The sequence below is a fragment of the Uloborus diversus genome, chromosome 5 (assembly GCF_026930045.1).
Source record: "Uloborus diversus isolate 005 chromosome 5, Udiv.v.3.1, whole genome shotgun sequence".
NCBI lineage: Eukaryota > Metazoa > Arthropoda > Arachnida > Araneae > Uloboridae > Uloborus > Uloborus diversus.
The window spans coordinates 34,221,144-34,248,351 of NC_072735.1; the positions used below are offsets into that span (position 1 = coordinate 34,221,144).

Below are 27,208 nucleotides of genomic sequence, written 5' to 3' on the forward strand. Positions count from 1 at the left end.
AAAAATCATTCAAGTTAAGTAGATTGATTTTTTACTTTTTTCTCGATTACACTGTCAAAACGAAACCCCTCTAATGTTATGAATCAAGTTAATTTTAGAAGAATGAAGATGTATGACGGAGCAAAAATGTAATTTCTGTTTTTTTTTTTTTTTTTTTTTTTTTTTTTCAACTTTTATTTAATCCGATGCTCCTACAAATTAGAAATTGGGTTTTATACACGAAGTTTAGCTTTAATTTTAGTGTTTTAGGAGATTTGTACGATAAAAAACGATTGTTTCTATATATCGAAATTTCTATATATCGAATTTTTTTCCTGAAATTTGCTACTTCGATGTATGGAGGTCCGACCGTATAACGTACGTTCAAACACCGAAGCCAAACTTTATCAATTTCTGGCCTTCGCCATTTTAAATACCTATTTTCATGTCAAGTACGCGGATAATTACACCGGAAAACGACAAATCGATGAAACAGTCTCTCCCTTGACAACGCAATGGTTTTTTTCCTTCAGAAGATAACATTTCACCACTTCTCTTGATTATTCTAGTGCGCCCTTTGTTTTTCGATGGTTGTCAAAATTTGCTGATGCTAATGACTGCAGTGGAAAAATCGGGTGCTTCGAATGAAAACCCGGGAGAAATCAAGTGACTCCGAATCCACACTCGAGCGCCATCTGACGGCAAGCTCCTGGACCGAGCAATATGGCGTTGCATCCGGATCGCAAAGGATAAAAATTTGTTAGCTTTCTTTCTGTTCCGCCTTTTTTTTCTCACCTGCTCGGTGTTGACCTTGACCCTGCAGATTTCCCTTGACATCATAAAAGTGAGTTGATTTTCGAATGCTATCATTGTTTTACCCTTTTCATGCATGGGCTGGAGACGGTTATTTTCTGCAGATGAATAAGATCAATTTCGTTCGGGAAAGGGGATTTTATCCCGGAACATTTCTCTTCCTTCGCTAAGCGCTAAGACGTGCTACGTTGCCGGTATTGTTGGTTTTACAATTTTTTAACAGTTAAAAGTTGTGTCACCAACAGAGACTTTTCCATACGAATGTAATTTAATTTTGTTTACTTGTGGGGAAAAAAAAACAAAAACAAATACTCATGTTTTTGTAATACCATCTGCAAGTAAACAAATATGCTATGCGCATATGAATGAAATAGAACTAGCTGTTCCATAGTTATCTTTTTTCTAACCACACTTTTTTCTCTAACTAACGTTCTACTTTTGCATCATTACATTATTTTATAGAATTAGATATCAGGAGGAGATAAGCAATGAAAATAGTATCAGTTTAAAAGGTAGAATCTGTTCATTGATATTACTAATTGAAAATCATATTTATAAAGTGTACTAATAAATGTTTTCAATTAAAGATGAGAATAAAGTAGACAGATACAGTGGCTCCCAAAAGTGTTCGTACACTTGGAAATTTTTTAGTAAAACCAAAATAACTCAAAGCTGAATTCGAATATAAAGTCCAATATTTTTTCACATCATTCCTATGTCATTCTAAATATAACCCATTGTTTTTTTTTTCAAAATATTGACGGATCTTCTTTTTGAAATGGGTCAGAAAACGAAGAGACAGAGAAATAACACGCCACAAAAGTCATCGTACACTCAAATATTTTCGAATAAATTCATGATTAAAATTATCATATGCCGTTTTATTAATATTTTTGCATTGTGTTGACCCTTATAAGTCATTTGGCTTTAATTTTTGGTTTATTTATTCCATAATATATTGCTTATTACTGTAAAATGGCTGGTATTCGTAAAAAACCGCAAACGCCATTCAAAATTTGAATTTTTTTCCCACAGTAGTGGTAAATTGGTTTGAAATGTCTCTAAATTAGTTAATGTATTTGTTTGTATAGTAAAGTGCTTGATAAAATGCTTTATAGAAAGGAATCGGACCGAAAACAAGGTAAGAAAAGATTAAACGGCAAAGTTGACAAAACGTGATCGTAGATTTAAAGTTAAAAAATTTATGAAAAATACACATTTTAGTACTGTAAAAGTTTCTGCAGAGTTAAATGAAACATTTTACATTTAATTTTCACCTAAAATTGTTCGTCAAGTTATCTGATTAGCTGCATTACATGGGTCCTCTTAAAGCAGAAATTTTCTTGGTCGTGCGAAAAACAGAAAGTTTACGCTTTTCGTCGCAAAATCAATGATAAATAAGCTAAAAACAGTTTAGAATCATGTCTTACTTACAGATAAAAATCAATTTAACATTTTTCGTTAAATTGTTGTATAACTGTAAGTAGAAGTAAAAATTAGGAACTTAATCTTAAGAACTTATTTGGATCAGTTAATCAGGGCGGTGAAGGTGTTTTAGTGTGAGGGTGCATATCAGCATCAGGACTTGGTAGTTTGTAATTTTTTGATGAAATAATGAATCATGCTGTTTCTTTAACTATTTTAAAAACCAATTTTGAACTCTTAGCCAAAAATTTGGTTATTGAAAACAACTTTGTTTTTTATCAAAATAACGATAAGAAGCACACGGTTTTCAACGTTTGCGTCTAGTGCCTCGAAAATTGTCCTAAAATTTAGAAAATACCCCCTCAATCTCCAGATTGTAACTTACTGTAACGTATTTAGAGATATCTGGAGGCTAGATTACGAAAATAGGGCTTTAAAACGAAAATAGAGCTAGAAATAGTAATACTCGAAGTGTGGTATAACACTTACTCAGAAATTACGCTAAAAAAAGAAAGAAAAAGAATGAAATCTATTCCCAGATGTTTAAAAGGCGTTATGAATACTGTATGATATTCTACTATTCAATAACTTAATCAAAAGTTAGATTAGTCAATAATATATAGACATTTTATAAAGTGTACGAAGACTTTTGTGAGATAAAATTTCCGGCACTTTTCGGTTTTTGATTTTTAAAAAATTTAGTTTTAATATTTTTCAAATACTTTTCATGCAGTTTTGTTAAAAATTGATCATAGATCTTATAATTAAATACCTATTCCGAAATATTAATTCTAACCAATGATTTGGGGCCTATTTCGTTGAAAGTCGTAGGTGTACGAAGACTTTTGGGAGCCACTGTATATAACAATAACAATGAAGAAACAAAAACAATAATGAACATTATTTGTTCAATGTATCCAACTAATTACTCATTCTATAATTCAAAATCATATTAAATTTTAATAACAGTGTTAATTTGCAGTATATTTTAACGTTGTTGTATTCTTTTATGCATTATACCACAGTTTGAAAATAAATACTCTCTTTTCCCTGTGACATTCTACATAAGTTTCCGGAGAAAGATTTAATGAATGAAAATATAAAGGAAGGTTAGTACAAACATTAGTGTTAACCGTGAAAAATTGAATGTTTTTAGGGAGGGAGGGGGGGGGGGGGGAGGGTGCGTTGTGATGCATAATATTGCAAAACAACTTGCATACATGTAGTTCTGTGGGAACACTGAAGCATCTTTTTTTTATTGCATAAAGATGCTGGTTTTGGGATGTAAGTACATATTACTACTTACATTTATTCGAGCTGATTATTACATGAATTAGAGCTGATTCACCATTCTAGGGAATCAAATAGCATTTCACAAAAGAAAAAAAAATCGTTTGTTTTCCCCCTGTTGCCAAAAATTAATAAAAAATGAATAAATGTACATTCAAAAATAAATAAAAAACAATAAAATGTCAACTTAAGAAAAAATAATATTCATTATAAAAATTAAAAACAAATCGTCTGCAAATAATCTCTATGTTGGATGTATCTTTATTCGCAACTCCAACAAACTATAGGGGGCGCTGCAGCCACTGTCTCATGGCGGATGAAAAAGGTAAAACGAACAAATCTCGTAAATTATAACTTACTTTGAAGCTTAGTGAATGACAGTAATTTTTTATCGTGTTTATGGGAAGCTTTCTTTTCTATTCCTTTAAAATTACATTGCACCACAAACTGTCAGAAACCTGTAATTTACCCCAAAGAAACACGTGGAAGGGAATGCTTTACATTTATTACGTAGACCCATTAGCGGATAGAATGCAAAGTTGGATTTCTAGAGTTAGAAATAAGTTTTCTGAAGCGAAAAGGTAATATCAATCTGTTTTTCCTGAAAAATTGACAAAATGTGTTAAGCTGCACACATCTAGTTGGGTTGAGCGGAACTTTAAGAACTACAACAAACGAATTGTTTGCATTTGACGTTTCTCTTTCTTTTTTATAAGTACACGGATACTTACATTTCTCTTCCCTCTTTTTAAAAATTAATACAATTGGTCAAACTCTTAATTTTATTATTGCTAGACAACAAGCAAATAAGATGATATTCATGCTTGTCATCCTCTCTCTCTCTCTCTTTTTTTTTTTGTTGTTGTAATTTTAGCTTCATTACGCTACTTTAAAAAAATTGTTAGTTTTATTTATAAAATATAGTTTTTTTTTTTGTTCACAACTGTATTGGATAATAAGTAACTGATCAAAAGCATCATAAGTTCATGAAAGTTGTGTACATTTTTTTTAAAACAAATATCTAGTGAAATTTGAAACTATGCTATTTTGTGTTCACATTATTATAATCTAATTTCATGGCGCAGACTCGCCACTGAAATTTTTAGGAGGGAGAGTTGTTTTGAGGGGTAATTTTCACTTGGGGGGGGGGAGTGAGCCCTTGCTCTTAGGGAGGTGGCCACCCCTGGCTCTAACATTCTCTTCATTTGTAAAACAGACACACTGAGACTAGTGTTTTCTAAAACGAAATGAATTTATCAGATTATTTAAAAAAACATCGGATTTATTTCTTTTTGAAAAATTTAATTTTTTTCTTTTTATATTAGCTTTATATCAGATTGTTTTCTGAACCAATATTATTTACAGACTTCCAAGTTTAAAGCTGTTATAATTGTTTTTAGTTTGTTTAATTGCTTTTGCTGTGATAAGTGTTTAGTCTCTATCTCTTTATCATCAGAAGCTTTCACTGCACCTAGATGGAAAACTTCAGCTGTTGACGCAGATCCTACAGTTTTTTCAAATAAACAAATAAATAAATAAATAAATAATCCACAGAAATAGCACTAAGTACGTATTTAAACAAAATTCTTAAATTAAAAGAAAAAAAAATATTTTAACTTGAGCGGGTGCTAGTTGTCTTGCTATCCCACTGATGCCATCATATGTTTATTGAAATTAGTTATTAACTCTTAAAAAATATATTGTTTTCTTCAGTTACCTTTTTTTAAATTTTATTTTAACAAATAAATTTCTTTTGAAATCATCTGATTCGATTTAAATCAATTGAATATGCTCAAATACGTCTTTTTTGCCAAAGACGATACGTCTAGCTTTTCGTAATATATCTTATCGAAGAAGACGAGTAGTAATTCTGTTAATTCATTTAAAATAACTATAAAAACTAATTTGAACTATAATGGAAAAATAATCATGAGCATTTTGTTGAGATTTAAAATAAAATTTTTAAAACTTAGTGTATTGTAAAGAGCAAAAACCCATCAAAAAATAGTTTTGAGTACTTTTTGTTATATCTAGACGATTTATTCTTTTGTCAGGAACCAATTCTCCATTAATCATTCGCTTATGATGACATAGAAGGTGTGTTCCCAAAGACCAAAGCAATTAACGAGAAAGCATCTACCTGATTGAAACTCTCCACTAGGGAACTGAATCTTTTGTTACTCCTTTAACAATCGATTCAAAAAAAAAAAAAAAAAACTAATCAGCTTTTTAGAGAAATGTCATAAGTTTCCTAAGGTGGCAGAGTATGATTAGGGAATACAATACCTGTATACCGAATACCGGTATTTCGAGCAAATTTGCAATTTCAAGATACCGGTATTTGCTGAGGTAAAATACCGGTATTTTCGGTATTAGCTAAAAATAATAAATAGTTTCAATTAAAGAATTTTCAATTTGACTTTATTGAGCAATCACGATTGCTTATTGCTTTCATTTGACTGTTTTTGGCGTGCTATCATTTTATTTCCCACCGACGCCACCCTCTGGCAGCACCACCCGTAGGCCGGCCTCACGATGCTGCTCCTCTAGCGAAAACCGTCTCCAGGTTGCGTCCATATCCTACACACACGCGCATACATGCACATACCTACACCAACATACACAAACACCACCATACACACACACACGCATACATACAGACACCTACACATACACACAAATACACACAACTATCCACACATTCGTGCCTGCACACAGACACAAACAAATATGCTTACACACACATACCCCGCCCCCACCGCACACAAACACCTCATACACTCAACTACCCACACACTCATGCCTGCACACAGACACACATGCCCACACACATACACTCCACACAAACACACACACACTCGTGATTGCGAAAAACATAATTTGAATTCAAGATGACAAAATTCGAACTAATTTTTTTTTTTCATTTCTTCTTATATTTTAAATGCATATTTCTTTTTCCACGATACAGAACCAAAATTAATCTATTGCTGTGAAAATTTAGCTTCAGGAACACGAATTAATAGAATATCATTAAACAAAAATAGCGGAAAGATTGCAAAATGATATTGTCATTAGTAAATGGCGAGATGAATTGCATTTTTGTGCGCTTTTGTGCACCATGTTTTTATGATTTCCATTTCCCTGATCGCTCACTTTAGAATGTGATTTTTCAAATTGTTCGAGGTTTAACTTTTGTACTTTTTGACTCATTTTAATTTCGCTTCAAACTTTCAATATCTTAAATCAGCATCTGATTTTGGAAATTTTTGCCGTTGAAAGTATACATCTAGGACTAACGGTTGCGAAAATAGAGGTTTTGCAGATTAAACTGGAACACGCTCTATAGTCTTGAAAATTTGCATAGACGTAAAGCATACTGAGTTGAAATTTATTTTCAAATATGTTTATTATTATAATTATAAAGAATTTTTAAAAGAAAACGAAAATAAATGAGATAAATTCACAAAACTAATTTAGTCAAGATTATCGCAAATGTGAAACCAATAGGTTAATCAAGAGCAAACATAAACCTCTCCTGATCAAGAGAAAATGATGTTAACATTGGAAAAGTATCGTCTCTCGAAGAGAAATTACAATTAGCTATAAATTCAATAAATAAATAAATAAATAAAATAATAATATTGCACGCAATGCACGAGAAACACACACTCAAAAGGATTTATCTAAAAATAACACGCAAGAGACCGAATTATTTGAAGGGCTTCCTGACAACTGGAGGTGTATCGCACATTGTTAACAGTACCACCGACCTACGTGAATTCAGAAAGAGTATTTTCAACAGTAGTGTTTTCAACTTCAATAGATGCACTATGTTTTTTTACTATTATTGACTTTTCCATTATGACATTTGTTCTTTCATTTCATATTTGTTCACAATAAGTTTTCATAAATTATACAATTTTTGTTGAAAATTATGAAAAATGACCACAAAACAATATGTTTTCAAGCATTTTTTGAGAAATTTCAAATACCGGTATTAATACCGGTATTCCGGTATCAAGTTTTAAAAATACCGAATACCAGTATTGAATTTTTGGTCCGATATTGCAATCTTTAAGTATTAATGCTTTGAGTTAAACATTTAGCTTAAGTGCGGCTAAGGGTTAATTTGATTGGCTTCATTTTTGCTCTCAAATAAAAATATCTTCTTCAAAAGTGTCTAAAAAAAGAAGACAGTCGCCTTTCGTTGTTTTTAATACAGTAATCACCAGGATTTGAATTAAATGGTTTAATTTTAAAAAGGCAAAAAAAAAAAAAAATCTTGAGAAGGAATGTTTTTCTTTCCTTTGTTTTTCAATATTTTTTCAAATCATGTCATGCAAATAATAACTTATTTTATTCTCACAAAAGGACATACATAGCAGTGCCTAAGACTTCCACACTGTGACTATGCGCTAGGACATAAATGTTATTGATCGATATGGAAGTGTGGGGCACAGTGTGGTACGGGATACAGTGAGACAAAGCTATTTTTTGGATTTTTTAATTATTAAAGGGAAATGATGATACGTACCCAAGAATCTGAAGCAATTGGATCTGTGGATTCTGGGATATGAAGTTGTTGCTCGTATTTGCAATCAAATGAGCGTTATTTTTCCGATTCCAAGCAAGTATTTTTTACTTCCTTTTACAAAATAAAAAGAAGTATTGTATTCGCGAAAAAAATTTCACTCAATTCGGCCGTAATTTCCATTTTGCTCATCCCCGAATTAATGTTGAGTTTTTTTTTTCAACCGGACCACACGCGGATTAGTGCCGAAGAATGTATAGGCAACCGAGATATCCATTTTGACGTTCCCCCGAGTTAATTACAACGACTTTTCTCGTGACGTCCGTATGTACGTATGTATGTATGTGCGTATGTGTGTATGTGCGGACGGTGGTATGTATATTAGGGTGTAACGAAAAAAACAAAGTTTTTATTTTCGAATTGTAATAGTGCAGAAAAGTTGCGATTGGTGAAGACTTACAAAACAAAACAAAAATTTTTTAAATCGGATAATATCTTCCGATCCCGCAACGAGCCTAAAAATTTGAAAAAAATGGAAAATTTCATGTTTTTAGCGATTTTTTAAAAATTTTGCTCCAACGTTTCTTTTTAATACTCTAAAACGGAAAAGTTAGATTGGTGAAGCCTTCAGAAATTTATAAAAAAACATATTGAAATCGAATAATACCTTCTGATCCAGGAACAAGAATGAAAAGTAAAAAAAAAAAGGGAGAATTTCATCTTTTCTTAGTGATTAAAAATAAAATTGTTCTTGCTGTTTTTTCCCCCTTTTTTTAAGGGAAAAACTTTTTAAAAAACCCTATATTGCACATAAACATTAATTTATTTCTTGACTTTTAAGGTATCTTCTAAACATGAAAACTACCATTATTTACAATAATGAAATATTTTCAAATAATGGAAAGTTATAAAATATTTACCAAATTTACAATCCAGTATACAAGTCTTATTGTTTTAAGTGTTTCTTGTTGAAGCTAATTTATAATCAGATTTTTTTGGAAAATTCGGGCATAATTGATCTGGATTTCAATGTTGCTTTTATGTAGCCATCTCTTGATTTAAATCCAGACACTTTGAGTGAAGCCTCCGTCACTAACTTCACACATCTTTTGACAGCTTGCGTATGGCAGGGAAATAGTTTTATATCCCAGTCGGGTATAGTGCCTGTTACAATAAAATTTTCAATGTCTTTGTTATGACCGTTTCGAAGAAAAGGTAGAGAAGATAGCTTTGTCGTGTTCCAATTAATAATCTCTGTGTAATCTTCTGCTTCGAAATTTAGAGATGGAAAGACAAAGTTTCTAATGCTTTTGCCTTTAGAAAGAAACTCTCCGGCTTTTAACACACTTTTAAACGCTAGTTCTCTTATGTGCCTCCTTTCATCAAACACCATTGCCATTAATAAGTTTTCAAGATGCGCAAATAAAGAGTTTCTTTCAATGACAGGTAAACAACTTGTTTTAGATTGTCAGGTAAGTATCGACAGGTTTGAATTGTTCTGTAAACATGAATGGCACCGTCTGTGAAATTTTTTCGGTTCTTTATTTCAAACCAGACCGGCATGTAACATCGCAAAATAAAAGTCACTATGTGTTTTAACTCACCTGATAGGATCGATACACTTGCGTACAGTCTAAGAACTCTATTTGCACAAGTCAGCCATCTGGAATGTGAGAGTGGGCCGGGGTCACGATTTGACAAATCATTTGGACAATTGCCACCTTTTATCGCTTGAGATATATCTAAAAGATATCTTTGATCCTTGCTCAAGCACTTTCTGTCTACATCTGGAATTATAGTCAATTGCTTGAAAACCTATTACCGGCAATTTTTCCCAACCTCTAAGTTGTTCTCCTATTGATCCAGAAAACGAACTTGGGCCAGTTGTTACACCATACAAATGCCGAAAAGGATGGCGGAAAGGGAACTCAATGAAATGTAATAAACAAATAGCCCATTGCAATGGTCGTCCAATATAAATTTCAAATTGACGAATCGCGTCACTTTTCCACCCAGTATTGATTTTTGTACCATCGCAACCTACGATGGCTAAACCATCCAGTGAAATTCTTTGTTCATTTAGATGTAATACAATGCTATTCACTATGTCTTTGGCTGATCCAGAGTTTGGAGACACGTGGCCAATATAAACGGAATCAGATTCTTTGATAATAGAATAATGCTCTTTTTTCACTGTTTGACAAAATTGCTTGGATTCATTTTTATTTCAAAAATAAAGTGTCATCTTTTCTTCCGTCAAAATAAATACCCCGAACGGAGTCTTGTTTAATGCCACTTTGCAGATGTTTTCTATTTTCGCTTTTTTCTCTCCTATTTTTTTGTCCATCAACAACTTTGGAAGTATCTGTTTCAGTCACTAAGTCAACGTCTTGAAGCTAAACTGCTGCCATAGTTGAACTTGCTAAGGCAGCAGCTGCACGATCAGATACGCTGTAGTGCCGTAGTTTTCAGCTTAATCCTCATCTGCCACCGGGTTTTCCTCTCTGGGTCGGTTGACTTGTAATCATTATCAGTTTCTCTCTTGACTGAACAACTTTGTTCTTCATTTGAAAGATCAGATTGATCTTTCATGACTGAAACGCACTCAGAAACGTTTCGTTTTAAGGCATAGGCTTTTCTTTGAAATCTTTTTTTCAACCTTTTTGTTTCCTTTTGGTCCAAAGTTCCTATGCCATATTTCCTCTGAAGATAGAGAAATCTTTATTCAGAGATCAGTATCTTTTCAGATTTTTCACACGTACATTGCATTTAAATTAGATACTCACAAATGTCTAGAGTCTTTTTACAAGTGCAAATAACATTCTTTACGCACTTACAGGCAGAGACATCAAAGAGTTTCCTTCAGTGGCGCCGACTCCATGGGACTTGAGGGGGCCCGAGCCCCCTCAATAGTTTGTTTTGGGGGGCAGAGCCTCCTCAATAATTTAAGAACATTATTTGTCATATTGTGGTTTCTAAAATCACAAAATTATGTTGGTATTTTTTACTTTCCTTGTTTGAAGATAGTTACATTGTAAAATACATTCAGTAATGAATTAAAACAAATAACTATTGCTGTAGTAGGCAGGTTAATTGAAAACGAGTGGTGTGAATAAGGATAGTGTTACGGTGCTGAGAGCACTCATAGAATTTTTCCCAGTGCGCAAACCTTCGGATGAAGTCTGTCGTCGGCGGCTATCTCATCTAAATAAGTGTTGCTGATCTGGAAAAAATATATCAGGGTTTGATTTGTACATTTAATGGAAGGCGTGATAGTTGTCTTCAATTATTAGAGTTAATGAAGTTATCTGTTTATTAACTTTTTTAACTCTATTAAAACATTAATTTTGAGATATTATTTATATTTAATGAACTCTGGGCCTTATTCAAAGCAAGCTTAAATTAGTTATTTCACTTTTAGTAATCAAAGTGCGACATCAATCTTTTATGCTTTATTCTTTTAATGATAGTTTAGATTTATTTAAATATCATTTCAATCTTTTCAGAGCTATATATTCACTGCTAACAGACTAAAAGTATAATTATTACTGTAAATTAAATTAGCTTTTCAAAAAAATACCATTTTTTCTTTTTTTTCAAAGCCAAAAAATGTGTCATCTTGTCGATTTTCTCAGAGTGTCGATTTACCGAGAGTCGAGTTTTTGGGGTTCTAATATTGATCATGTGACTCTAAAATGCTTAAAAAACTTTAAAACTCACTATTTTTTATCTCAAATTTAGAAAATTTCAACTGGCAAGGCCCCCGTTATGGTACCCTCTCCCCAATAGTTGTTTTGAATCGGTGCCACTGGGAGTGCCTTTCCATGCAACTCAAGTGCACTACCTTGTATAGTGCCGTAGCCTAGCTATGGTACTGCACGTCTCCCCACAAAATGGAACTGTAAAATGAAGCAGAAAATTTGTGTACCAATTTTTAGATTGTTTTACTTTGAAAACGCCCTGTCACATATGTTTGTTTGTATAAATTATACACACCAGAAAATATGTAAGTTGGCATTTTCAAGGCACAAAAATCTGAATTTTTTCGGGGGTGGAGGGGCTCCGTGCTTTAACATACTCCCTAAACCCCAGTGACATCCGCCCCCCCCCCAATAATTTTTCCAAGTCGGCGCCCCTGGTTTCCTTCTTCACTTTTAAATTTATCAATCCTTTCTTTAAACTTTGGTTTATCCTTGTCTCGGTTGTAAGATCTCATGAAATTGAGATATTTTTTGTAGAAGATATCAATGAGCTGAGCAATTCTTTTCAGGGAAACTGTAGGAATCGATGCCTTATCAAAGATACATTTAACTTTTTGTCCTTAACAATGGAAAAACTCATTTTCGTGTTATTGACTTTTCTAGGTGACTCAAATCTCTCTTGAAAGCAACTTTGAAGTACATTTTCATAAGTAAGAGCTTATTTGTTGGCAAATCTCCCGGGTGGCCAAATATAGGGCACTCAAAGGACTTTCTCGTAATTCTTTTCTGCAAAGATGGATTCATGTTTGAAACACGTTAAACAGAGCAAATAGACATCAGACACACATTAGAAACATTGAGAAATACTGATGCCAGCACTACTGCTTTATTCATTTCAGTAAGATACCTATAGACACAAACCAACTAAAAAGCTCATAAATTCAAGATCGTGAGGCGCTAATTTTGCGTATTACATGCATACACTGTACTGAGCGGCATAAACAAGTATGAGTCTCGCGGGATTAAAGGGCCATGTGGACAGGCCCTTGTGTCACAGGCAGGCTAGTACTAAAATATCACATTTATTTTATAAACAAACGTTCTTTCATTAGTATTTCATACCGAACTTATGAGGATCGTTAAACTAAAAGAAAAAAAAAGTTGAAAAAGGGCTTAAAGTTTACATTTTTTTAAATATGTAGGTTCGTTGCGCGATCGGAAGATATTGTTTTATTTCAAAAAGATTTTTTTTTTGCTTTGAAGTCTTCACTAAACGTAACTTCTCCGTTCTGTGGCCTGAAAAAGTACATTAAAGAAAAATGTTAAAAAACCTGAAATTCTCAACTTCTTCGATTTTTTAGGCTTGTTTCTGGATCAGAAGGTATTATTCGATTTCAATTTGCTTTTTTATTTCTGAAGGCTTTACCAATCCTAACTTTTCCGTCTCAGAGCCTTAAAAAGAAACATTAAAACAAAATTTTTGAAAAATCACTAAGAAAACACGAAATTTTCCATTTTTTCAAATATTCAGGCTCGTTGCGGGATCGGAAGACATTATCCGATTTAAAAAAAAATTGTTTTGTTTTGTAAGTCTTCACCAATCGCAACTTTTCCGCACTATTACGATTCGAAAGTAAAAACTTTGTTTTTTTCGTTCCACCCTAACGTATATCGCATAACTCAAGAACGGTATGTCCTAGAAAGTTGAAATTTGGCACGTAGACTCCTAGTGGGGTCTAGTTGTGCACCTCTCCTTTTGGTTGCATTCGGGTGCTTCTAAAGGGGTCTTTTGCCCCTTTTTTTTGGGGGGGGGGAATCAACGTTAATTTCAATGCAAACTCAAAAGGTGTTATAATTTATGCAAACACTTGGCGATATATCGCTAATAAATAACATTAGTTCTCCATTCATTTAGACGGAAATATATATCCACTCCAGCTTATGGAAAGTATCCGGCTCATCGAAATTCGACTTACCGAAGTTTCACTGTATTTCAAAAACTTGAAACAAGTAGTAATGAAATTTTTTGGTGTCTCAAAAGTTTAAATTTAAGCTGCATCACACATCCACTTTAAAAAATTTCTAATAGAATCAAAAGTTTCCAAATTTCTTGAATTTCATCATTCTTGTCTCATTGTGACCCACCCTCTCTTACAGTATTTCTTCAGATTTCGCTCAGAATCCTCATTAAGATCCAAGACCTTCAGCAATTCTTAAGTACACTTCATGCTTTGATTGTTTAGCTAAATGTAAGAGCTAGGTGGTCCGCCGTTGATTTATAACCTGTTTACATTTAGTCAATATTCATTTTATCAATCATCTTGTACAAACATACTTGTATAAGTTAACTTAACTATAATTCTTTGAGCTACTAATGACTGAAACAAAAGCAAACATTTTAGAACCAAGGTTTTACACTGGAGAAGGGAAAAATTAGCTCGCATGCGTTTTGTTGGAGTAAAAAGAAGTGCTACGGTACGGAGTAAAAAAAATCATGGAGTCTGGTCTGATTCTGGGACAAAGGAATCGGAGTCAGAGACGATCATTTTATCTCCGAGTCCATAACTCTGCGAGGAGTTAGGAGTTGGAGTCGGACTGAGTTTGGGGAAAATGAATCGAGGCCGGAGTCAAAGGCTCCAAAACTCTAGGAGTTGGATTTGAAGTTGGTCATTTTCTATCCGACTACTTAGCCCTGGTAAAAAGACCTACTCCTTCTTTCCATGTTCTGTTTAGTTTTATTCCTGCAAGTCCTTTGATTTTAGGTTATATAAACACATTTCGTGTGTTTCAATGTATTTATTCCACGGCAAACTATATGTTAAACTGATTAATATTAAAGAAGGAAATTGGAAAAAAAAACAGCTTTTGGAGTTTTTTTTTTTCCTTTCTGACACAATGGCGTTGTTTCTTTGATAGAATAAGCAAAAAAAAAAAAAAAACATGAACCCAGAAAATACTTTCATTTTCCCAACAGTTATTTTTTAATTAGTTTTTTAAAATGTACGATTTTTCAAACAAGGCGTGGTCTTGATGATGTCCCAAATGATGCTCATTGGTGCATCTTTCTACAGCGTTTCCACGTTATGATAATCAAGAAGCGAACTAAAATTGCGCTCTACGCTTGCTATCAATCATATCGTTGCCAATACACGTGACAAAAGATGCGAATTAAATATTTTGCTCTGCGAATGGCATTTTATCATTTGTGATGTCATCGGCAGAAGCGTAAACAATAAAAACGCACCGATTTAGGTAATTTTTTAAAAATATTAAACTTAGTCAAATTATTTACAAAAGGGTCAGATGCTATGTTTTTAAGCATGCTCTTTCAGAAAAAAATACTTTTAAAGTTTAGGAAGCAACCTCATTAATAGCCTAAATTTAACTTAATGCGAATCTGAAAAATCCCTCAGCATGCCATGCCCTCTCTTTTCCGATTTTATCTTAACTAAGGTTTTTGAGATTTTGGTTGTTTAAAGTAATTTTTGACATTTCGAAAACCAGTTTTTGACGTCAAACTGTCAACCTGTTGGAAAGGTTTTTCCGCTAGGTCGAAAGATATTCATGTTTTGGCGCTCAAGATGAATTCTGTAAAACTTGCTTCTCTGCCTACGCACAACCAATGCAAGGAAAATAACTCGACGTTAAATCCCGGTTACCACAAATTTGCCATTTCAACTGCGCTTGCGCGCGGACTTAGCTGATTTCAAAAATTTTGCTAAAATTGATTACAAACATTTTAAGTTTGGTAATAAATATGATATAGCAACAGATAAAAATTAGAAATCACAAAGTTTTCTCTGATTTAGTTTTTAGGCCTCGGTAAAGATTGAATTTTGCGTCTTAATTATTAATGGATTCGGTGTCTGATTAGTCTGCCCCTTTTCAGGACCAAATTTTTAACCTCAGAAGAGCGTACTAGAATTGCAGCATCACTTCTAATACAAAGCCGAACCCTCAACCTAAATAAAAATGTATAATAATAAGTTATTTACGCCTAACGAAAAATATCCGCAAAAGACGGATTTCTGTACTAATATTCCAATTATTTTTGAAGTACACAGCGTATTTTACATTTATGGTAAATAAATATTTTCAAACTAATAAATATTGAAGTGTCACTTTTCTATTAAGATTATCAGTTATTCATATCCGTAGTTTCATATAATATATCACGAAATCGCTGTGAAAATATTCTAACGCATTCATTAATTTAGTTGGACTCTCGCTCAGCCTAAATATAAACAACCAACACGAAATCTTAAAACAGAAAGTTAAGTCCGCGCGCAAGCGCAGTTGAAATGGCAAATTTGTGATAACCGGAATTTAACGTCGAGTAGGAAAATAAAAAATTGTTGAAAGAACATTTGTTGAAAGAACTTAAACGAAGCAGAAGGAAAAAACTGCTCCTTGCCGAAAGTAAATGAATAGTACATAAAAAGTAAGAAATATGAAGGATAATTCAATAAACAATTTGCAGTTGTTAATGAACTTCATTAAAAGAATTTTACGAAGCGATTTTTCTCCTGACAGTGTTTCCGATAATAATTACTTTCTTCCTGAAACACCTGTTCTTACACAAAAATTTATATTCAGTGAGAAAAAAAAGTGACGAAAATAACCTAAATTCGTTTTGGGCCTTCGATTAACAAGAATTTAAAGCTCCTTTTCAAAAAAAAAAAAAAAGAAAAGAAAAGAAGAAGACAGAAAATACATTAATTCAATGCCTAGCTTGAAAATAAAAAGGCATTGAAGTAAGGTCGAGATGGGAAACAAAGTGTGTGTCTGCTTATTTGTCTGACAGACAAATAGACCCTCTCACCGCCCCCCTCCCTCTCCCCAAAAAAACCAGTCCGTCATTTCAAATTTTTCCGTCTGGAGAGGGCAAAAGGTATGCACTCAGTGCGAATTTTATATGAAAACAACAGAAACCACGCCGTATTATAGGTAAAAACATTATTTTCTGAAAGTCAGGGAAGGAGGGCAATTGACCCCCTTGACTCCCTTAGATGACGTGCCTGCGCATAATGTTTAGGATAATTATGCGATTCAACTATAACTATTTTTTGTTTAAAGGATATAAGCTGAGAACCTGATGTTCCATGTTTAATTTTTGCTTTGAACAATTTTTCGATCAATTTTAAGCAGGGAAAAAAAGAAGAAAAAAAAAAAAAAAAAAGAATGAAAAATAAAGATTCGGAGCATATTATTATTATTTTGGTTTAAAAAGGGGTAGGGGTGGATATGAGCAAAACGTAAAAGAAGATTCTCTGTTGACATCGACAAAGAAAACTAATAATTCATCCTCTACTCTAGTTTAATTTACAAACTTAAAAATTTAATTTATTCTGTTTGTCATGTAAGAAGTTCTCGATTCATAATTTCGAAACTGAATTAGCAGAAAATTAAGTAAAGCAAGGACAACTTTTACATAATACATTTTGCAGACTTCCAAGTTTAAGCAGTACATATTGAAAATTAAATAATTTACGTTCAAATACGAAAAAGTTATTTTCCTTCTAATAGTTAAAGCACCTAATAGTAATTTATTTTTGAATTTATTTAATTTTTAGCAAAGTTTTTACGGGCTTTTGAGATTTCTTTTCTGTTTCTATTCATGCCCCCCCCCCTTTACTTACGGCGAAAATTACATTTTAAAAATTGAAATAAAAAGCTTCTGCAGATTTAAGTAAAAACTTTTTCTCAAGTGAAGCTCAAGTTTTTTTTTATTTTAAGCAGATCAGAATGCGTTAATTTATTCAAAAACTACTTAATCTCTCCGTTTTGTGAACTGTCTAAGGTTTTCTTTTTATTTGATTTATCGCAGCATGTAGTTGAACACTGCAAGACAGCAAAGTAAGACAAAACAACGTAAGCAGAAGCACAAATTTGAAAATTACAGCAGACACGTGTTTCGGCGTTACAGGGAACGCCTTTTTCAATGCAGAAAATAATGAGCTTATGGCTGAAAAGACATCCGACAAAAGCTGCAAGACAGCATTCATGACAATCTAAATACTAAATAATTAAAATTTTCATCTATTAATTAGTTGAGAACATTAAAAAATTATTTACCCTCAATTCAACCTGGAATTTTAACTACATTTCTGCGTTACGACATCAAATTATCTGCCAAAATCTGTTGCAATATGCATCCCATAAAGTTACTAATGTCTTATATAACTAGGCCAAATGCATTTGAATTATGCGTATGCAAATTAATTAGTTTTAGAGGAAACTAGGGACAGCGGTCGGATTACATATCTGTTGCATTAAGAGATATTCATGGTATTTGATGAAATTATGTTAAAACAGCTGAGTTAATGTTTTATGAAACTCCTACTAAAGGGCATAATGAATGATTTATAATGTAATCTGCATTAATTTTTGCATATGGTTCATATGTTTTGTCTGTATTTGGATGGAATTTCGCTTAACGGTTAGGTATGAATTGTAGATGCCTTTCATTTCTTGAAATGTAGTGTTTTTTTTTTTTTTTTGAAATGAAACTTTTTATGTGAGGACGTAAATAACGCAGTTGTTGCCAAAATCAATGAAATGTAATAGTAATCATAAGATTAAAATACTTCCGTTTTTCAAATTGCCGTCAAAAACATTGAAAAAAAAAATAGTAATTACAAAGTTTCGTTAATGAATTTAACAAATTAACTTCAAGGCGGAACTTAAGGAAGCATTTTGTGAATTTTTGGCATTTTAAATTCTTAAAATATTGCAGGTTTTTGAAGACTTCTTTGATCAGTTTAAAAGCGTAATCCACATTGCTTGATTTACAACCTTGAATTCAGTTTGTTAACTTTACTGACAAAATTAACATTATAATGGCTACTATTTTTCATTGTTTTTCGCAACAAGTAAAAAGATGAATTCAAGTAATTTTTAGCTTTCTCACTGCTTACAATCTAGTATTTTCTTCATTAGAATATACAATTTAAAATTGTATATTACAAATTATTAAAATTGTATATAACAAAATTTTTGTTGCGAATATGCCGAATTCAGGCACAGAAAGAAGAAAAGCTTGGCCTGAGAGAAAACATGCGGGTGAAGTGACAGTTGAATGTTTAAAAAAAAAGATGAGATAAGTTTTACTTCTATCGTGTGTCTTGACGACACACATTTTTTAAGCAGTTTTATTATACTTGGCCTGATTGTCACGCAGTAATCTGAGGCCTGGTTTTGCTTATATCTCAGCAAAAAGACCACTTAGAGACTTCGGGATTTCACTAAATGATTTGCTTAATCTTGAGGTACAACTTACCGCTGAAAAATTAATATTCTAAAATAAAATTATTATTTCACATTTCAGTTAGGATGAAAACAGTAAATTCATGTAATTTCCCCATTAAACGTATGAAATATAAAACCCATTGTTACAAATTTTATTGCCTTGCAACAGTAATGTTAATAGAATGAAAATCATAATGAAAATTTTGAATCAAGGCTTCTCTGAAGCAAGCATGAAATATACACTGTCATTGCCTCTCGTAGGATTTTTATACTCACGTACGCCAATGACCGATCACGGGGCTAACTTGTATGTTGTGGAACATAAATTAGTTTGGGAAACCTTTAATATTTAAATGAATTAGCACACAAATAAATCCCAGAGAGGAACATGGATTTGTTTTTAGTGCCAATTGCTTCAAGTTTCAGGCACTCACTTCTTTCTTTTAGTATGGAACATTTAAATGAAAAAATAAGGTGAAGTTTCATGATGATGACATTATTTTATTTCTGAAGTACATTTACACTAAAAAGAATAAAATAACTGAATTAAAATAAAAAAAATACTAAGCAATTTTCATAATGCACTCAAAAGGACAAAATAACTTTCCTGGATCAGCAAAAACAATTCAAGTATTCCTGTAGTTTTCAATGATTCCAAGAAACTGACTCTACAAACGAAGAAGTGCGGCTCAAGTCATTTCAAACCAAACTTTCCTATTAAGAAAAATATGCATGTTTCATCACTCAAATTTATGATTGAAAGCTAGATAATGATAAGGAATTCTCAACATGACTTGAGCCACACTTTTCTATGTTTGTAGTGTCAGTTTCTTGGAATCATGGAAAACTACAGGAATACTTGAATTGTTCTTGCTGACCCAGGAAAAATGTTTTGTCCTTTTCAGTGCATTATGAAAAGAGCTTAGTATTTTTAAAAAAATCTATTATTTTCTTTTTCAGTCAACTAAAGTGTGTGGATTTGGTAGTATGGCTCAGTAATATATATGGGCATAAAAGGAAGTACTATGGTAGTCATCCCTACCTCCCTTTCGCTCAAAAAAGGTGGGGTGGTAGAGATAAAAAGCGAGACGAAACGTGCAGCGACCTTTTTATTGCAAAAAATATATTTTGTATCATTTTTTAATTTAGTAAAATAAAATTCCTTACGCCAATACAAACTAGGAAAAAAATTTTTGTTTTTATACAGGGTATTTCAAGATAAACTTTACTTTTTCATAAAGCCATAGCGGCCTATCCCTGACATAGGCGTGTACAGAAATTTTGGGACTCCTCACAAATGACCTTTCCTGGGCCCCCTCCATATTGTTATGTCTATATTTCATGCCTAGTTTTAAAAATATTGGGCCCCTTTCAGGCTCGGGCCCGGGCAACAGGTGACCCTTCCCCCCCCCCCCCCCCCCACCCCGTGCACGCACTTGATCCCTGAACTAATCTAGCCAAAATTTCATACATGAATGTTTGAAGGTATGCGCTGGAGATTGTGATGATTTTAAAGAACGCACAACCCACAGTTACGATTACAGTGAGATAATTTTGCAATTTTTAAGTGTCAAGTCCCACTTTTTTCTTGTGCAAATTGATCAGCGTATTAAAAAACCACAAATGGCGTGCGTTGCAACGATTGGTGTATGAATGACTAAAATTGTTCGGTGTCACTTTCAAGCTGAAGGGGGTTATTAAGGTTTTTTTTTTTTTTCACAAGTAATGCTTGCACGTGATGTTTTGTGATTGCTGCTTCTGTCCACCCCTATGAGTGATGCAAAGTTAGCCACAGATCCTCCTCTCTGGTGTTGTCACAAGTCCTTTAGAATGATCTTTTTTGCAAATACTTTACAATTTATTTCCTATTCCTATTCAGAGTCACAACTGACTACAACTGTATTTATGTCGAGGACTGCATGCAAAGTGCCTTGCCTCCATTATTTTATATACTGATAGATGGCAGCACCATCACCGGATCGAACAGTTAATGAGAATTTAGAACTAGTCCAGGAGCTAATAGCTACCTGGTGCTAGCACCCCCAGAGGTATCGTTTCACTTGGAGGACATTGAGACCACGAGCATATTTAACGTCGCCCAGTCCCCTTTAATGACGACGGTGGGTCTTCGACGATCGATGTTCGAACTCGGGTCCCTCCGGCCCCGAATCCGACACTCTACCGATCGGGCTACCACGGCCTTTACAATTTACTTACTATTGCAAATTTGATCACACGCCAATCGTTGCTACACCATTTAAAATTTTTGAATACATTGAGGAATTCGCGTAAGGAAACACTGCAGGCTGACATTCGAGAGCTTCGAAATTCTGTATCTGTAACCGTAATTGAAAATACTGCATGTTTTAAAATCTTCAGTCTCCCACTCATACCTTTAAATAAACCACGTGAGAAATTTTCACTCGATTGGTTCAGCGGACAAAAAAGTAAGGCTTCATAGGGAATATCGTTTGGACCACCCTGTATTTGCAAACTTTATTAGATGACTTAAAATACTTCTTTCACTCTGATTTATCCAAAATTTTCCTTGGAGTTTCCTACAATTCTTTTTTTTTTTTTTTTTTGCGGGGGGGATGAGGGTAATCTAAACTCCTTAGATCCCGTAACATTGGTGCCCTTTAATTAAAAAGATGTACGAAAGTCTGCGCACAGGTAGTTGTTGAGCTCTTGAAATAAATGAAGTTGTTTTTTGATATTTTTTGTTTCTTTTAATAATTCTGTTCATTCAATCCTTAATGTTTAAAGTGTTGCCATAATGTAAAATGTTTAAGAATATTTTAATTCAAACTTTTTCTTTTTTTGCTTTGAAAAAAAAATTTCCCAATTTTATTTTGATTCTTACAATACCTGACGGAGTATTGATGCAGTTTAACTAGTTCATAAAGGAATTGTGATCGAATCTTTGTTGATTAATTATTTTTGAACTTTAATTTTTAAATTTTTGGCAACTTATCTTTATTAATCTTTGTCAAGAACATAAAAGCATTTTATCACTTGATATTTAATAAATTTTAAACTGCAAGTTTTAAACTTATTTTATTGCTTATTTGCTCAACATGACTAAAGAAATTATTTTTAATGCTAATATATGTTTCTTTTTCCTTTCAGAACAATGAATGGCATACAACTACAACCAGTAAGTTGTTTCTTTAATAAATTCATTTCTTTAATTTTTAAATTGCACATTACATTTCAATTGCGAACCGCAGCGTAAGATAGTTTACACACCTTGTGCAGCTCCCCCGATATAGCATCCATTCTTTCACGTTTCATGCCCTTACCACTAGAATTTTGAGGTTCAGTTTCTCCGCCAGATGGCGGCACGTGGGCTGTCTTCAATGCGAAGCTGCACTAGGAACTTAATTTATCTAAGAGTACTCAAAGTCAACCTTCACCTTTGGGCGTAAGAGGCCAACGCCTAACCACTGCATCACTTTCTCAGCTGAAATAAAGAGAATAATAAGAGACATATACATATTATATTTGGTTATATTGCCGATTGTGTTTATCATTGAAAAAATACGTGCGGGTGGCCTGATCCGTAAGGCATCGGACTTGTGACCGGAGGGTTTCTGGTTGGTATTCCGAACCCTAGCCGGTTAAAGATACACCGTCTTTATTAAGGGTGACTGGGTGACGCTAAATATGCTTGTAATCAAAGTCTTCCAAGTGAAACTCTACCTCTGGGAATGCTAGGCCAGAAGTTATTCGGCTTCTGGTCTGGTTCTAAATTATCGAACTGTTTATAGACGGTGCTGCCATCTATCATGTTGTCTGAGCCAAATCGGACTTCCACCTAGAAATAGGCGCTCGATTAAACGGAAGCCATATCCTTCTGCTTTAAAATCGAGTAGCCTTGCTACTCGGGCTCGGGTTCCCGAGTGGCATAAGTAACAACAACAACAACAAAAATACGTGCATTCCTAAACCTGTTAGAAAATAAAACCCTCGTTTTGCGCGGGGGTTACGTTCCACGGAAATGCCGCGTAAATCAAAACCGCGTAAATTGAGACCTAATACTATTATTTAAATAGGGATTTGGTTCCGTTGATAACAAAATACTTCATTCTAGTGATGACTAATTGTATAATAAGTTTAATGTGTACTTATATCGACTTTTATGCACAACTTGCATTGAGAAAACATAAATTAATTTCGTGTCCTGTTTATAAAGAAGAGCTGGTTATGATAGTCTTTTGGCATTCATTAAGAATTTTTCTCTGTAATTCTTTGCAGAGCATTAACGCATCTAGGAATGACTCAAAATTTTCAATGTGAACGTTTTTGGTTGTGCGTCACCGACGTCGGTATCCTCGTTGCTTTTGGCCTCCTTTGTCACGCTCCTAAAAGCTCTTCTTCCAGTGAGTTCTGAACTGTATGATTTCAATAACTTTACTTCTGGAAAGAGCTCTGGAACCAGTCGCAGAAAATGTCTGCAATGACCCAAGCTCGATTATTAGTATGCCAAAATGCAGTTGATTACGTGTAATCTGCAATCTTTGACTGTTTGGATTTTGAAAGAGAGGAAAATGTTATCTGTTTGCATTGCCGCATCCGCGTAAAAAAGAAACTCATCCGCGTAAAATAAAATAAAGGTGTCAAAACTGAAGCCGCATAAAATGAACCCACGTAAAACGAGAGTCAACTGTCCTGTCGCGTTCAAGACCTTTCACTATTTTTAGTATTTGGTGGACGAGTTAAATTGCAATTGATTTGAAATTTACTTTCGATTTGAGCTTTCTCAACGTAATGCAATAAGAATCAATTTGATTCGAACCAATATTTTCCTCCTTGAATTTACCTTTCACCATTATGGACAAAGAGGAGGTCTACCTCGTTGGAAGCGAAATATCATTGTGCGGAATTCTTATATAATTAAAAACTGAGCGTTTGTATCTATATACACTGCTCGTCATTGAAAATGCGAAACCAAAAATGAGTGGTCAGAAAGTGATGAAATTTGAAAAAAAAAAAAAAAAGACAGAGAAAGGAAGGAATAATAAATGATCTTGATTTCAAAATGCTAGGCAAAATTCAGAGCGAGAACGGCGTCGGCACAGTAGGATGTAGGACCACCGCGGACAACGATACACGAAGAAACACGTCTAGGCATAGAGTCAATAAGTGTGCAGATGGTGTCCAGAAGGATGGCTCTCCATTCCCTTTCAACCATTTGCCGCAGTTCGTCTTCTGAAAGACGCAGGGACAGAGTCTGCAAACGGCGTCCAATCACATCCCACACATGTTCGATTAGAGACAGGTCAGGAGAGTGGTGGCCAGGGAAGCATCTGTGTGCCTCGGAGAGCATGCTGGCAGATGCGAGCACTGTGTGGTCGGGCGTTATCCTGCTGAAAAATTGCATTAGGTAGCCCTTGAAAGTAAGGGATTGCCACCGGCCACAGCACATTATCCAAGTATCGTTGAGCCGTCATAGTGCCCTGAATACGAACTAGAGGTGATAAGGAATTGTACGCAATTGCGCCCGAACCATTATGCTACAGTGTCGTACGGTGGGACGTTCACAGTTACTGCCGGATTAGATCTGTCTCCACGTCGACGCCACACATGTATGCGCCGACTATCACTGGATAAACAGAAGCGGGATTCATCTGAGAACATGACATTTCGCCATTCTATCATCCACGTCGCTCTAGTCTGGCACCATACTAAATGTTGCTGTCTATGTTGTGGGGTCAATGGCAGTCTTCTTAGCGGACGCCGGGATTGCAGACCATGTGCGACCAAACGACGGGAAATGGTTTTAGTTGACACGGGAACATTCAGGGTATCTTGCACCCGCTGCAGAATCGAGGAACAAGTGACTTGTGGGTATGCTACAGCTTGTCGGTGGATGCGTCCACTCACGCATTCTGACGTCACTCTGGCTGCCCCTGCACCCCTCAATCTTGCCACATTTCGTTGTACGGCATAGCCGATGCACCGTGTTTGCTCCATGTGGGTATCAGCTGCGATTTCACCAACATCCCCTTCCTAGTCCGATCACCATACCCCTCTTAAAATCGTCTATCTGCTGGAAGTGCCTTCATTGACGTCGACCTGGCATTCTCTCGTGTTGCACGTATCCTCCAAAACCAAAACAAAATTTATTCGATAATTCTATAGTCAGAAATAACGACACGAATATTGCCCATTCTGCAAGTTCCCTTATATTTTACTTCACGTGCGTCGGAGAGCTGCGCATTTCACATCATTTACATAACTCAGTGATGTACGTACTCTAAATTTTGCATAAAATTCTGAACACTCCTTCTTGTTGTTGCATTTTCAATGTCGAGCAGTGTATGTACCTATGTATGTATCTATGTCCAAGTTTCTTCTCCCGAACGACAGTGAACTGACCATCGAACCAGGTATCGATGGATTCGTAATCTTCCCGTCTTCATGTTTGGCTATTTAACATAATGCTCCGATGATAATTAGTAGAGATATCAATTAAAAACTATTAATTATGATATTATGTTCATTAAAAATATTTAGCGAAAGGGAAAATATAAAGAAATGTATATAGATTTAGGAAATCAAATGACACTGACAGTCTACTACGAATAATATAGCGGAATAATATTAAGCACAAAAGTATTTAGAGTTGAGGCAAATTTAACCAGGTACTGTAGAAATGTTTTGATTAGGATCTACGTAGCCACAATGCTGCCACTGTTCCCAGGTTAGGCTTGCCTCAACTATAGGTCCACATCTCTACATAGTATAAAATGAAGTCTCCAAAAAGCGTCTGTGTGTTTGAACTCGAAAAAATCGAGAACTACCCGGCCGATTTTGCTGAAATTTTCACTTTGTTCCTTTAAGTTCGATGAATAGTTTTTTTTTTTTTTTTTTAAATTCCAATTTAGGCCCAATTTTCACATAAATTCCCGAATATGGGGGTGAAAAATTAATCGCAAATAGTAATATTATATATCGTTGGAAAGGAAAGAATTTTCTGCGTTCTACGCAATTTGTTCCTATGCTCTAACTTAATTGCGGCGGGAGTTTTTTACGTTTTTAGCTCGAATTTTTTTAGGCTTAGCTGAAATTTAGGCACTACTTTCTTCATTAAAGCCATCAATAAAAAGTGAACCAATTGTCCAACAGTTTTCTTTTTGACAGCATTAGAAAGAGCTGCTTTTTTTTACTCCAGATCTAACTCGACCTAAGGTCGTAAGTTTAACCCTCTATCTCCATTAGAAAAAAAGTTACAAGCGAATTAAATGAAGTTCAAAAATCTGTTATCTATTCAAGTTTTTAACCATTTTATTTTGCGTTTCCACGGTAACGCTTTTTGAATCCATCGTTTCTTTCCATCTTTCTCATTTTCAACTCTTAAACTTGTTTTATTTTTTGTTTCCATGGTTACGCCTTTTAAATCCATTTTTCTCATTTTATTTTAATTTCTTAAAAGTATTTTAGTATTTGTCGTCATTGTTTGACGAGAAAGTTTTGCATGATGGTTTTTTTTCTTTCATTTAATCCTGGTTATTGAAGATACTTATTTTGACGCAATATGGTTTTTTTTTTCAAGGTAGACCGAGCAAAGCCGGGCAACGCAGCTAGTAAATCAAATAAAAATGACTTCCAGCAATTAAAAATTCTAACAAAAGTGAAGATTACCAAACATTAACACGCTTCTTTTCGACCTCTATAATTTGAATCGTATTAAAAACTTTTTTGCTAATCTTATATCTTTAAACGAGCAATTCTTGTGGGTATGTATATATTTCGTATCTCGAAAACGGCTCTAACGATTTGGATGAAATTTTGGATTTAATTATAGTTTTGCATTCCAAGTTCATCTACATCAGTGTTTTTTCTGTAAAATCGCGATTTTTTTACAAAAAACAGTTTTTCAATATAAAGTCTAATTAAGTTAAGCCTTGAAGTAAACTGAATTGACGCATCAGGCAGACGATTTGCAACCATAACAATAAAAATTTGTCTCTTCTCGCTTTAAAATTTTATACTTGCTTAGGGTTGCCAGGCTTGACTGATATTGGCCACTTTGGCTAATTTCAAATACACTTGGCTGAAAACAAATTCCAAAGCATTATGTAAGTCGATGTAAGCCTTTTTTCTTTTTTAAGTGAAACTATTGCTTGACCATCATATTTTATTTTATTTATTTATTTTCTTTTTACACTTCGAATAGTTTAACATGTTTTTTAAATCAATCATCTAAATTTTATTT

The 27,208-nt window shown here is 34.0% G+C and overlaps 1 protein-coding gene across 2 annotated transcripts in view; it reads left to right on the forward strand.

Annotated features, from left to right (window-relative positions):
* Nucleotides 1–732: 732 nt before the first annotated feature.
* Nucleotides 733–27,208, forward strand: part of LOC129222771 (endothelin-converting enzyme homolog) — a 150,598-nt gene continuing 124,122 nt past the window's right edge. For both annotated transcript variants that reach the window (XM_054857301.1, XM_054857304.1), the window contains exons 1-2: nucleotides 733–823; nucleotides 22,117–22,144. In XM_054857301.1, coding sequence (XP_054713276.1) covers nucleotides 22,121–22,144 — 24 coding nt within the window. In that variant the 5' untranslated portion in view covers nucleotides 733–823; nucleotides 22,117–22,120. The remainder of the gene's footprint in view (nucleotides 824–22,116; nucleotides 22,145–27,208) is intronic.